The 14,507-nt window shown below is 41.1% G+C and overlaps 1 protein-coding gene across 14 annotated transcripts in view; it reads left to right on the forward strand.

Annotated features, from left to right (window-relative positions):
- Positions 1 to 14,507, forward strand: part of STOX2 (storkhead box 2) — a 142,162-nt gene that overhangs the window by 92,284 nt on the left and 35,371 nt on the right. For 4 of the 14 annotated variants that reach the window (XM_042014975.1, XM_042014979.1, XM_042014980.1 and 1 more), the window contains one exon: positions 3,919 to 4,008. The exons of 8 other annotated variants lie outside the window; for them this stretch is intronic. In XM_042014975.1, coding sequence (XP_041870909.1) covers positions 3,919 to 4,008 — 90 coding nt within the window. Of the gene's footprint in view, positions 1 to 3,918; positions 4,009 to 5,029; positions 5,130 to 10,940; positions 11,029 to 14,507 lie in introns of those variants that run through there. 2 more of the 14 variants (XM_042014988.1, XM_042014984.1) reach the window with 2 other exon arrangements.

A 14,507-nucleotide genomic window follows, 5' to 3' on the forward strand; every position in this document is an offset into this window, starting at 1 on the left:
AGAGCGTGCACAATGTTTTGTTTATGTTGCTACAGTGGATTTTCATTCTTATTTCATTTAATTAATACATTTTTGCCCAACAGTAATACTGAGTTCTTCAAATGTTTAGCATCAGATGCTTTTGTCTTAGTCTTTTTCAAGGGTATTTTGTCCAACAAACTTAAGTCTTTGCTGTTTTAAATTGATTTTCAGGGTAATTCTTGGGTGTCTGTCACATTGTAAAAATACTTGTTGTTTGATTCTGAGGGGAAAGAGTGGGAAGGGACAATTTCTTAGGACCCATAATAATAGTGAAGTTTTGGTTTAGCCTGACCTCTGCTGGGTAAGTCTTGGACTTGGCTCTTCCTCCCTATCCCAACACAACACTGCTCTCTTTTTGTATGGTCAGTGACCTGTCCATGACCAGAAGTTCAAGTCTTGACTCTACAAGCACAGATTCACCTAAATTCAAGTACCTGATGTGCAGCTGAGGAGAGGATGTCCTTCTATTCTTATTGTACTTACATATTTTTTATTGCAGTTGGGCACATAAAATAAAGGATTGTAAATCCTGCAAAGCCTTAAACTCTGTGTACTGAAAGAGAAATAAGATGCAAGAGAGATGGAAGTGTAAAATATATGCAGAATGAAATATTCTCCTACATTTTATACTGCCAGCAAATTCTGTCACTGAAATAATAGTGCAGCAAAGAAGAATCCAGATTATTAACTATTGTGTGCAAGAAAAACATCACATTTTAATTTGGGGAGTATGGAATAAATCATCCTTTGGGAGCCTGGGAGCTTTTATTGCCTCTTTTTGCAGAAGAGCCATTACCTTCCCAATCCCTGTGTGGAACAGCTGTGTTAAAAACAACTTCTAGAAATGATACAGGAATTGAATTGATTTTTGTTTAAAAAATACCAACAAGGCAAAAAGAGATAGGAGTGATTCTTAACCTTCGGTCATTCAACCATTGTCTGGTAATGAGAACCTGTGTGTGTGTGTGTGTGTGCCCTACAGAGTGTGTATATAAATGGAGAAAACTGTTGGTATGATAGGGCCTGTCCACTCTGAAATGAATAGTCCTGTCAGCAGCGAGGATGTAGGATGTTGTTTAGCATTTAGGTCACCTCTTTCTAGTGTTTTGATGTTAAGTCTCTGTTTTCCCAAGACCTTGGGAGAGCAATGGGAATTGCCTATCATTGTGCTACCAAAATCTCCAGAACTGTCCTTCACCTAGCGGCAGGTGAAGTTCCTCATGACATCTGCAAGGCGAGACTCAGTAATGTTTGCCTGAGGGTTGTTTAAGACAAAGCTGGGTTACAGGCTTAATACCTGTCATCACTAAGGATGGGAAAAGGGAAAAAATGGAAATGTGGGGTACCATATTCTCTCATGTCAGCTTGACTTGACTGAACAGTGCTGTAAGGGAAACGGTGTGCATTCGCTGTTGTGGCACATGTTCAATATGGATCTGTGCTGGGTGGTGGGGATGTAAGTGATACTTGTTTTATGAGGTGTTATGGAACTTCGAGAACTTGTTAAAAGCTGTGGCTATAACTTGCTGATCTTTTTTTTTCCCTGAGAACTGACACCTAGAGACCGTGAAACTAGCTTGATTTCTTAACAAGTAAAAGCACTGGAAGGAAACGAAAACCTCAAAAGCCTTTGAGGTTAATTCTAGCTGCTTATACTCAGTTGTATTTTTCTTTAAGTATGTAAAGTAAAGGATGTCCTAGTGCATGGGGAAATAGGGCTTCTCATCTCTAACTAAGCTTATATTTCTTGTGTGGAGGTACAAGCTCTGCTATGAAGACAATGGAGTTCATGGAGGTGAAGTGTAATACCTGGTTGTGTATTGTCAGGAGACAGTATGCCTGTGTAACTAAATGCATAACAAGAAATAGAGATTGGTAACCCATGGAGGCAACCACTGGAAAATTAATCTATCTCTCAGGTAGATTACATGCCTAGACTGGGAGAGATAATGGGTAGATATTAACAGGATGTTGAGCTAATTGCTGACACAGAGCTGGTTCCCTTTCTTTCTTGACTTTGAAGATTAATTACAACCTGAAAGTGGACCAAGAAAGAAAAATAAAATATTAAAAAACCCTCAGAACAATCCTACAGTCCCCAGACCTCACCCACCCCCTCCAAACCAACAAACAAAAACCTGAAAACAACCAAACATCCAACCCCAAAAAAAGTTTTTGAGAATCAGTTTTGGATACCAGGTTGTGGCATTGAGTCGAAGTGCTGCTGCCTGGTAGGAATTCTGACTTCCTCAGTAAACTGGGTAGAAATTCTTCCTCTCCACCCCACCAGGTTATCCCCTGATTTGGAGTGCTGAGCAGCATTTGGAGGCTGTGGTTTCCACCCTGCTTCCAGTCCTGGCATATTCCAGGCCAGCAGCAAGGGCCTGTATCCAAACAGATGCTTGGAAGATGTGTTCAGGATGCTCAACCTATTTAGCAGTGGTTTTCATGTGCCACCCACAAAGGGCCATACCTTCATTTCCCATGGCCACGTGAAGAGCTTGTTAGTTCTGTCTCTTTGGTCTGGATAGCCAAGGGTGATGATGCTTGTTTGCTTGTAGGTCTGCCCTGGTCATAGACTTGTCCAGTTTTGCTTTGAAGGAAAACAATTTTCTAGACACCTTCCCCTTTAAAATCCAGGACTTCATAATGCATGGTATCAGCATCTACTGGGAAGCCCCTCAGGAGAGGGCTCTCTCTCTCACTTTTTACTTTTTTGTTTGTTTGCCTTTTAGCTTAAATTTAAAAGAATTGCACCCATTTCCCTAATGCTGTAGATGTTTTTTCTCTCATGAGTTTAAAAACTGTCTGTATTTTTTCTTCATAACTGTTTAGATGCCTTCCTGCTCTCCCTCCACCCCTGCTTCCTTCATTTTCCATCTCATTCTGGAAGAACATTTCCCCTTTCTCATTATATTGTATGTGCTCTTTTGCTGTCCCCCATCACTATCAGCCCTCCCTCCATCCTTTCAGGCAGGATAGAGCACACTTCTAATCACCCGTACTTTTTATCTTCTTTCTGAATCTTAAGCACAGCTTTTCTGATCTCTCTGTGTGTTCTGGAGCAGAACATGCCAGGATCGGGACAGGGTGAGGCTGAAAGTAAAATCACTGAAGCAATAATTGAGAGTCATCTTGAAAGTAAAAAGTTAACTTTGTGATTCATTATCTTCTTTACAAGAGCTGGAAGGTTCTTTCCATGTTTGTACATTTAAAGTGCTTGCATTTTGAATGAGCTCAGGAGATTATTTGAAGATGTAAGGTGCTGGAATGAGAGTTTCAAATGCATTGTTCGAGCATATTTATGTGCTTTGGAGTTGGGCATTTGTCGCACCAAAACATTTAAACTGCTCTCTGGTTTTTTTTGTTTTGTTGGGTTTCGGTTTGGTTTTTTTTCCTCCTTTTAAAGGGGTGCAAGGGGGTTAGTCAGAGAATAGGGATAATGGCTTTAACAAATGGAAATAGTTTGTGTGAATAATTCCAGAAGCAAGTCCTCATTCAAGCGTTATTAGAAACACATTTTAAATCACTTCCACTCATACATTGTTGTGTGCATCCTTTGGGTTTGTAATAGAAGGCGGCACAAAATTAACTCCCAGTATAAGGAATTCTCTTTCTGAAGAGATTGCAGGGCAACATCTGTGGTACTCCTGAAAGATCATAATTTTCTTTCTCTTTTTTTTCCTCTTTTTTTTCCCTTTTCATATGCTCAGAATTTACCTGGATTTTTGTGGCAGCTTTCTACAAAAGTACAAAATCCAGTTAGATAAAGCAGAAGTTCAGGATGAAGTTTCTAGCTAAAATCCTTTTCTGCTTCTGAAAGTTTACCTGTGTCTTAGTTTACTGCACTTTCAAAAAGTTTGTGCTACTTTTTAATGGACATTTTATTTTTTTCAGCTAATAGCTGGTTAATGAATAGCCCTGACTGTTGCAAGGTTACAAGAATGATGCATCCAATACAAGAGAGGCATGGGGACATTTCCAGTGGTATGTCTACCTTGTTTTGTGAGACACTATTTATCATTAAATTGACATTTAAAACAGCTGGTGTTAGGTGCTTCACTTTGTGAGAGGCAGGAATTATGTCACAAGACTTGTCTCTTTTACATCTTGGTAATAGATAATGAATATTAAACGATGCTATTAAGGATCTGGACTCCAGTAAGAGGCAGTAGTAAGACTTGCAGATAATGTACTCTTGACAACAGAGCTCAGGCTCTCATCACAGAGATGACAGACAAATGCCTGAATGTTGTGTCCAGGTTTCAAGAACCTGTACACCAGTTGAATCCTCTTTTCACAATTCTTGTTTATTATTGCTATTTGATATGTTCATGTGCAGTGAGAAAATGACAGCTTTTCATGGGCTTTGAGCGTGGATGAGCTTTAAGACAAAACCACAGCAGATCTTTAAAACAGTTTGGGAGCTTTTGCCATGCAGGAACCAAAACTTGTTTTTCTAGGGTTATTTTTGTATACTTTAGAAATGGGTGATACAGAATGCTTTGCTTAGTATGATTTGTTCACTTCCAGAAAGGTTACCCTTTCTGATCCCTTGAATATCAAAGTAGGAACAAACTGAGGGCTGTTAGTCTCTTCCTACCTAAATGCTTGGTTAGGTGCTCCAGATCTTATTCCCAGGAGCAAATTGTCTGTTCCTGAGACTCCCACCTCATTCATTGAAGTTGCTTAATCTGCAGCATTGTACCAAGTCCAGCCTGACCTGAAAAACCCTGCTAGCTCCACATTCTTCCAGCAGCAAGCCTTTGCTGATAAGCTTGACAGTGTCCTTCTGAGCTGATAAGCAACTTGCAAGGTGGGTAGGATGAAATCATGCTCTAGACAGCATTGCCATTCTTGTTCCTTTGCTTGTGGCATGACGTTATCAGTTCAGAATCAAGATTTGAAATTAAAAATAAACATTTTCAAAGCAGTCCTACTGCCCTGCAGGGGTTTCTCTTAATGCTTGCTCCTTTGTAGCCTGTCTTCCAGGTATTCAGATGCTGCTCCAGCTAACATCCTTCCCACAGCTGCCTTCTGGTAGGGGCCTGATTCTGAAGACAGAGGCACTTGGGGTCTTTGAGTCTCACCTCTTGCAACTGCTGCAGGTGACTGTTAAACCTTTCCATAAGTGATCCATTTTTAAACCAGATTTTGTCCCCACTGTTCCTCTTAGAAGACTGTGCCATTACTCACTGCTGTCATGGCTAGCAGTATTGGTCTCAGTTCCAGTCTCGATTTTGTTTGCTGAAACTGCTGTTTTCTGGGTGCTGCATGGTGAGTGTCTCCCCCAGTGCTGGCTGACTTGGATCCTTACTGTTTGTTCTGCCTAAATGCACAGCTTAGCTTAAAGAATAGTAAACTTCTGTGGTGCAAAACTAGGTATTTTTTAAGGTTTACATTTTAGGTTAGAAGAAGAATTTTTGAGGCAGTGACATTAGATACTAAGTTTTTGGATAGAATCTGTTCTGTAGTATATCAGCTTTTTCCTTTTGGTTTCTTTTCAGTTTGTTTTCTGTGTGAGTGAGATGGACAAGATCTCTGTCTCAGACTTAAAATATTCCTGCTTTTTTCTTGAAACATTTCTTCAAGCTTTTTTTTTCTTCTTGTCTGCATGTAATACTTAATGCCCTCCATCTGCATAACAGTGTTTTGTATATAATTCTAAAAACTCCCTTAGGACTGTAGACTTTTTAAAATGGAGCAATTTAAACATTTTCCACACAAACAGGCACTTGGGGCAAATGTCATTATAAAAATCGTAAGAATATTTGTTCGATATTTTCACTGGTTTTTGTTTGTTTTTTTTTTTCTTTTAAGACCTGCCTCTCCAGTCACAGTGGAAATTGCAAGTCAGAGAGAGTCAGCATGATTTATGTTTGCTGGCAGAGCAGTAAGAAGTTTGTAAGGCTGGGAAGGTAGACATTAATAAGAAAGAGAAACAATAGACAGTCTTCTCTGCTTCAGTCAACATGGTGCAGGTGTTGAGGCTGATGTAATGCTGTTGCTGCTTTCCTACTCTGAGCTGTACATACATATTTATAAACATATGCAAATCAATCAAGACTCGTGTTTGTAAGATAAATTAATAAAACACAGATTGAGGTGCAATGCTCCAATCCTGCTCAGACTAATGAAAGTTTTCATTTGAAAGTAATGTGTTAAGGTTCTCAAATTTCACATGAGGAAATACATGATACTGGATATTCTTGTAAGGACATATGTTGAAACTTGTTTTATAAAATTTGAGGCTTGTGTACAGCTGACTAGTAGACAGAGGCTCTATTTTGTGGAGGTTTTGGGATTCTAAGGAAATCGTTTTCTGATTTGAAACAGAGCTCCAAAGTAGACAGATTTCATGTGGAAGAAAATCCAAAACCCAGTATTTTTAGATCACATAAAACACTTAATTCCAGCAGGATCAGACTGGTTTGTTTCAAATTTGACTGTTTAAGTGTTTTAAATATTGCTCTACCTAATGCAGTCTTTCAGAACAAACTAATTTGAAGGGAGAGAAAGAAACACTTCTTGCAGGAATGCCGTAACAGGAAGTTCTGACATTTGTCAAAATATTTCTCCCTCTTTCTAAAATTAATATGCAAAAAAGTATGGTTTTCTGATACATTTTAGTATCAGTGGAATTGTATTCTACACAGTAGGATGTCTGCCATTCTTTGTGACTATGTCATCTGTGTTTTGGGGAGATATTCCAGCAGTGGGTGGAGAAATGCAGGATTCTTCCTGTCTTCTGCATGTTATTTTCCACTAGAATGGTCAGTATCTGATGTCTAATAGACCATATTTCTTGGGAAACTCAGTTATTGTAGGTGATGGTTTTTACCAAATCTTTGGAACTACTGGTGAAAATGGGTACATGCTGTCTCTGTAAGAATTATCTTTAAACACATTCTTGGATTGTGTGCTTGCTACTTATATCCTTGTTTATTCCAGCTGCGTGTCCTTACTTTGTTCAAGTCGTGAACATGACAAGTCTCGGACATGACAAGCAAAAGCTTGCTTTTGAAAAACTGGCCCTTTGTAGTTGAAATCAGCGCTGATAGACCTGAACCCAGATGCCATGAAAATGAATGGAATTTAGTAAGCCTTTTTAAAGCCCTTTGAAAATTCCAGCTGTCACATGGACCTGCTGTCAGGATGGTGACTGTGTCAGTCATTTTAGTGGTGAATGGCCATATTACCATGCAGTTTTGTGATAACTGAGCAGTTCTTACCTGTAACTGCTGGCTCCCAGAGCAGGAGGTCCTGCTTCTCCATTGCCTGTGGCATACTGCCTCCTACTTAGCCCTGAGACGGGACCTCCTCTGTCTTAACAGGGCAGCCGGTCAGAGTTTGGCATAATTTTTTTTTTTTTTTGACAGAACTAGCCTTCTGCTAGGTTAGCTCCCTAAACTAACTCATGAGAGCAGATCAAGCAGTAGGTTGGGTAGCTCTGTTGTGCAGTTAGGCATCTGTGATGAATGCTTTGGCAAATGATGACTTGTCTGTGCAAGGACTTTCATTTTCCCATGAACAAAGAAATACCACAGAATACCACGAGCATGGTGATGGATTCCTCAGGCCATCTGAAGCAGCAATTATGATATCCAACAGTATTTTCCAGATTTTCTCGTAAGGTTTTAGCACAGATGAATACATAATTTCCATCATGGATCTGATATGAGTGTTTCAAGGACAGTATGGGTATGCTTGGTCTTTTTATTTCCTGTTAACCCTATAAATGAAAGATTTCTGGAATGGGAGATACCATTTTGCATAAACTATTCAATAAGGTTTTCTAGGTACTTAATTTTCAAAATAAATGAGAAGAAGTCTAAGGGGGCCAAACTTATATCAAGGATATGGCAGGTACTAGGGGCTGTATAGGCAGGCCAGAGCTCTCTCTGACCTGGTCAGCTCTGTTAATGTGAGATGAGTAGCTGCTGAACCACACTGTTCAACACAGACCACAAAAACTATGTGAATGGTCAGTGAGCTTTCCCACATGGGCAGTGTGAAGCCAATCCAGATACATTTCTGTCAGTTCCAGTCACAGCACTGAATGCAGCTGTCTTGAGTAGCTTTCCAACATCTTGACCATCCATTGCTTTTGAATCAAAGCTGTTTTCCTGGTGCCATTTAGGAACTAAACTAGCTTTCAGGAGTTACTAGTGTAGGGGTGTGCTAGATCTGTCCTGGAGCTTTTCCTGGTGGTTGGAAGAATCCAAGTGTACTGCTTGAGGAATTCCTGGAGTTCTTACTGGTAAGCGTAGGGTCTCAAATTTGGTTCTTGCTGTAATTAATTTGCTTGATGATTATTGGTTCAGTTCAGGTTGACATTTTTAAATCAGCATCTGAGAGGGTGAGAAGTTGGAACAAACTGAGTACCTAGTCCAGTTTAAGCTTTGCCATAATCTTTCCTATTTAGCAGTGAAGGAGAAAAGAGCAAAAACATTTGTAAGCTTACAGCTTCAGAATTTTAGTATCTGGGGAAATCCTGTATATGGAGGTAGAAGTTAGATGATTCCAGGATTTCAGTTAACAGAAACAATGTGGAGAAAGCTAAGGAATCCTTTGCTTTCAGATACTGCAGAAATATGTGAGCACCAGATTATTTTGTTATTTTCTTGAAATGTGAACAAGATATGCCATTAGAAATTATGGCTATTGATTATAAGATTATCATCCTCAAGCTAATAATCATGGCACATATTCTATGGTTTGTGCAATTTGGTTGAGCAGTTGCTAGTTTAGCTGTAAGCTATTGTCAGTCAGCTTGTTCTCCCTCATTGATTGCCAAATTCTTCCTCCTGTACTTGAGGGAAAAGGGAATCATAAATGTTTAATAACTGAATGTATGTGGTTGGTCCCAAAGTCAGACACCAAAACTGATAAAATCATTATGAGCTTTTTTTTTCTTCTTTTTCCGAAGGAAATTTAAAAATAGCAATAATTGATGAGTATGTAAAGCTGAAGATTGCAAGGAGGAAGTGATCTTACTGCTTCCATGGCCTCACAGATAACGATTGTATCTGAAACATGTTGGCTCTGTCTGAGCTCGGCTGTGAAGTCCTTCGGGCAGTGCCAGTCTTCCAGCTGTTGTAAAATGCCAGACAGAGCTGTTGTCACCCACTAAAGAACCATTTCCTCATATTTGACTTGTAAAGAAAGCGAGGATGTCAGTGGCATTAGTGAAGGAAATACAACTGCCAGCATGTAAAGGTCCTGAAGATTGTAGCTTCTATGCTGAGTCTTGGCCTGGGATTTCCTGGATGTCAGAGGTTGCATGATCATGGGAATCTGCTCTTGCTTTTTTGTACTGCCTGGCATGGGGAAATTGGATTTATAGAAGAATTTTTTGGTTGGTTGGGGTTTGTTTTTTTCCCCACTCAGCTTTGTTTATTACGAAAGGGCAGTGCCAGTGGTCCTGTGGATATTGTGTGTGAATTTCCAGTGTGTAGTTGCAGGGTGAGGAAGATCCTAGCACTTGTGCTGCTATCAAGTAGTTCTCAGTCTTGCTTAGAGGGGTTGGCAATTGCCTTTCAAACTTGGTATTACTCTGCTGAGTTACCTTGATCTTTTTTTTCATTGTTCAAGTGGAAAGTTTCTGTTTCATTCACTTTAGTAATGGTTTGTATGTCAAAGTTTGGAATTAAAGCATTTATGCAGCTTCCTGAAGTAATTAAAACAATGAGTGAGCTCATAAAGAGAGGAATATTGAAATTCAGGCTAAATGAGTGGTTAATTGGCTGCTAGTCCAATCTCAGCTCCCTCTGTGCCTGAGCGCTGGAGGAGGATGAGGTCATGGTGCTGATTCTTGACCAAAGGATGCTGCAGACCTCCTGTGTCTTACCAGTGTTTCTCCAGCTGTGTCAGTAATACTGCTTTAGCTTTCTCCTAAATATCCATCAGCTATGTGTGGTTAGGCTGCGCATGTTGCTGATGCTTGTGGACCATGAGACATACCAGCCCTGAAAACCAAGATGCCCATTTACACTTGTGAAGAAAGCCATCAGCCCTTCAGAGCAAAGTTCATTCTCAGGATCCACAGCAGGCACCTATTGTTACCCTGTGATTTGCCTTCATAAACTAATTCTCCTGCTTGCTTTTGATGAAACCAAGGGAGACGGAGAATGTGGTTTGATTTAGCTTTCTGATTTGCTCTATAGCCGTGGTTTTCAGTATGTGTTCTGATCACTGTTTTTACAAACCATATTTTGGTCATAAAACCTTCTGCATCCATTAAAGATAGAGGCAGTGGATCTTTCTACACTTGTTGTGCAAAAAGTTTCCCTTACAATTGTCCTTTAAGACAATAACTGCCTTCTAAATATACGTGGCTAATCAGCTGAAGTTTTTGCACAAGTTTGGATTCTACCTCAATAGCAGCCAGAGGGGAGTATTTTGCTGTTGGTCCTTTGCTTGACCCCCTTAAACTCTAAAAACAAAACAACAGAAGCCTTGTATCAGTCATAAAGCCATGTTGAATTGTAAAATTGCATAAAATAGTTGATGGCTATTTTAAAGTACTTTTGAAGTGGGAGGTGATTTAGTTGCAGTGGCCATTCAGATTTATTTCTGACATCAGCAGCACACATCCCATCACACCAGTGCCCTCAGGAGGCAAAGGGGTTTTCATGCTTATACTGCTTTTTTGGAGTATCAAGCCCCCGCTGTGCCTTCACTTCAGGTAGTGCCCTCACTTTCTTGTGGGGGCAGAGTAGATGAATGGGATGAAAATCTGCTTTACCATCATGTAAAATCAGCAGCCTCAAAAACACAAAGCCCCACGACCTCAAGGCCAAAGAAACCAATCAATAAAAACCCCCTTCTTTTATTTTTGTTTCTGAGCTCTCCCTCTTTGGGATTTTCTGGGCGTTCCTGAGGCAGCAGCACACAGGGGTGCATGCCCTGTGGGAGTTGCTCATGCATCCAAAATGGCTGGGACGCGGGTGGCCTTTGCTGAAGGAGAACACTGCGATGGGTTTTGGTTGAAAACGTCGTGCAAAGGTGGGAGTAAGGCCCCATCTTCCGACTGGGCGCATATTGCTTTTTTCTCCCTGTTTCGGGGGCCCTAAAGCGTTGGCAGCTTTCCGTGAGGGGTTCGGGAAGGGAGGTGTAGGGAACGGGCCCCGCGTTGCCATGGCTGCGAGCGGGCTGCCGCGCCTCGGCGCTGCCGGAGGTGCCGCTCGGTAGGTACCGCGCCCCCCGGGGCCGCCGGGCCGGGCCGGGCCGGGCCGGGATGGGATGGGATGGGCGGTCCTTCCCCGTTTGGCTCCGTTGCCCGCCTTGCTGCGCGATAAAATCTTCGTCAGCAGCACGGGCGGTGGAGGCTGTGCTGTACTCCCGCCTCGCCGGAGGGCGGGTTGTGCCGGCGGGGCAGCGCTTCCCCCGGGAGACGCGGATGGTGCCTTGCCCTGGGTACTCGGGCTTAGCGCGGGCTGGCTGCAGCGGGCCGCTAGGCAGTGACGGTGCTGCGAAAGGCTGAGCGTCTCTGCAGCGTTTCGGGTGCGCGGAGGCGGCCGGGGCGCCCCCGGCGCTGGCAGCGCACGGCGCGGCTGAGCGCGGGGGTTCGTGTCTCACGGCACGGATCAGCCCGGCCGCTCTCGACAGCCCTAGAAAGCTGCAGAGCCGAGTGGCAAAGCGAGTAAGTCTGGTCTATCTAAGCACTTCCTTTGAGGTTCTTCAGTGCTACTGCTGGAGGGCAAAAGAAACAACGTTTTTAAATAGGTTGCAAAATTTCAAAGCGTATTTAAAACACTGTGAAACATCTCGTTAGTCCGTCTGTGTTGTTTCTTCTCAGCGTTTTTAATAGTTGTCCTGCTGCAACATAGAAATATAAATTTTCCAGACTGGTGGGTGAGGCTCCAGGTGAATCTGCAAATCTGCCCACTGTTTTCTTCCAATTCTAGAATGGAAATTGGTATTAGTGCCTACACTCATAATGCTGAAAGTATCTCCTTCCATCTTCTATAAGCTGCAAGTAGGGCCTTACTCAAAAATCTTCCTGAAGTTGCAAGATACTCTCACACTGTACAATTGCTTGTACTGGTTGCATCACAGGTCAGATTGAAAATTACAAGCCGGGCTGTTTTAGGATTTTTAGATCTTAATCTAAAAATCTGGGACAGTCCCTGACAGATAAATTATGCATACATAGTAACCTGATGTGTTGGACCTGCTGCACATGTGAGGTAAGACTGTATGCATATAGTAGCTAGTTTCCAGGCATCAGGTAGCCTGAGTTTCCAGGTGTCTAGAAAAGTGGGCAATTACTTCAAAAATATGGGAAAAGTCTGCATGTGCAAGCGTGCATGTGTCATAGGATTTCTGTGAATAATGTAGTAACTCTGTTGTCACCCGTTATCATCCTTCCTTTCATCCCTCCTTTCCCCAGCAGACTATAACTCTTTAAAAGCTGAAAATAATTTGGGCTCTGGATCGTTATGTCAAAGCCACAGTCATTCCTTGAAAGGCTAGGAAGCATTCGTTTGGTGATTGTATTTGTGCTATCCTTGATTTGCTCCATGGTGGGGAAGTGGGTGGATAAAGGTTTTGGAATAGTTTCAAACAGGTTCTGGAATTCTGTGTTTTACAAAACTTTGAAACAGAGTATTCACTGGGAAGTAAACCAGATATTGTTGAAAAAAATAAACCACTAAGAATGTAATGACATTATTTGTACAAGTGTTTTATTCTAACAGCGATGTTTGTGGCAAAGATTCCTGTGACTGCAGACTTATTTTGCACTGAAGGTTCTTCTAAGTAATCACTGTTTCTGGAGTTTTAATCTAGTACTTTTTTTTTTCTGCTGTAACTTACAATGCATATTTTTTTCGGTCTTTGTTAGTAACATAGACTCTCAGTTTGGAATCATCTTCACAAATCCTTGTCTAAACAATAAGGTGGGCTAGGGCAAGATATTTCCAGACTTCCTTTTGTATTTTTTTTCTAGTCACTTTCTGAAACTTATTACTAGCTTTGAACACTTGTGAATAAACTAACCAGCAGACCATTTGAGGGGAGTGGTCTGACTGATGTCTACCTCTGCAAAATCAAATGACTGAGGAGTCCTAAGATATGAAAGTTGTTTCAGAATTCATCTTCCATGTAATAGCTCAGGAGGTAGTGCCTGCAGTTCATTCCATTGCTTAGGAGCTGTTAATGACAGCAATACCTTATTTTACAGTATTATTGAAAAAAGGGTGCATGCCAGACAAAGACAATTTACAACCCATTTATTTTCAGCATTCTCCTAATGCCCATTATTTGGAGTAAAACGCATCTCCTGATGGACCAGCTTCTTAGTTCCCTTAATCCTGCAACAAAGTGATAATCCTTTATTTGTGACCTCATAGGCTGTTGCTACAGAGAATGCTGTGATATCAGAAAGCCAGCGCTGTGACTTCACTGTTGGTGGAAGCCACAGTTGAAGATGACCCTCTCTGGAGGCCTGGGGGGCAGTGTATATCCTTTTGGTATTCTGCAAGTACTTCCTAAGGAGCAGTATCCGGCAAACAGAATTGTGTAATGTCTGTCTACCTAGGTGATGAATGAGACAATCAGAGGCTCCATTTGAGGGGAAAATATGTGGTGATTATGTTTTACAAGGTAATTTCTGCCCTTGAAAGAAATTATGTTATCAGGAGGAAAAATGTCACTGGGAAGCTGCACTAGGCTTTTGCATCCTCAGTCTCCAAAGATATCCTGAAGAATACCAGAATTATATTCTCTAAAAGCAAGAACTTCTTACTCTGTATACCTCTTAAGAATATAATTTTGCAACCCCCAAACTTTTCTTGGAAACACTAATTACATCGAAACTTCCATCGAAAAATGTTTGTCAGGAGCAAGGCAACAGACATGTAAATCACATTCAAACCTCTATGCCGTAAAGTAGACTCTAGGCTCTTGTTTGTAAACTGAGGTATGAAGGAGATGTGACCAAGACTTTCAGGTATTTCCAGATATCTTACATGCATGGATTCTTTTCACATTTGAGCGTGAGCTTTTGTGCCATGTTCCAGAAATGAGTGCCTAAAATTAGGCTTCTTAGTAAGTCTCGACTTTAAGAAGTACCAATAGTACAGCAGCACTGAATGGAAATAAAGGGAAATGAAAATCTACATCAGTTTTGAAACTCAAGCTGTGACTATTAGAAACAACATATGGCAATAGAAGCCACATTTGGCTCCTTTACTATCTCTGCCTTTTTCCATAACAGGAAGATTTTAGAGAAATAGTACTTGCAACTCTAAATGTCAGTGGTTATATACTCTTGAAGACTGAAGCTGTCAGAACCCAGAAAAAAAGTACTAGTAGAAAGTTAATTCCTTTGTTTAAGCATTTAGTTTTTGAATGCATTAGGGAGCATATGATTGAACAACAGGAAGACATATGCTTGCCTGTAACAAAACTAGTATTATATTTTTACTATTGATTATTCCATTTTTAACTTTCATCTTTTTATGCATGATACAAAAGGTCAT

The sequence above is a fragment of the Corvus kubaryi genome, unplaced genomic scaffold (assembly GCF_017639235.1).
Source record: "Corvus kubaryi isolate FWS band 111438036 unplaced genomic scaffold, C.kubaryi_AGA036_p1.0 split3-131, whole genome shotgun sequence".
Classification (NCBI taxonomy): Eukaryota; Metazoa; Chordata; class Aves; order Passeriformes; family Corvidae; genus Corvus; species Corvus kubaryi.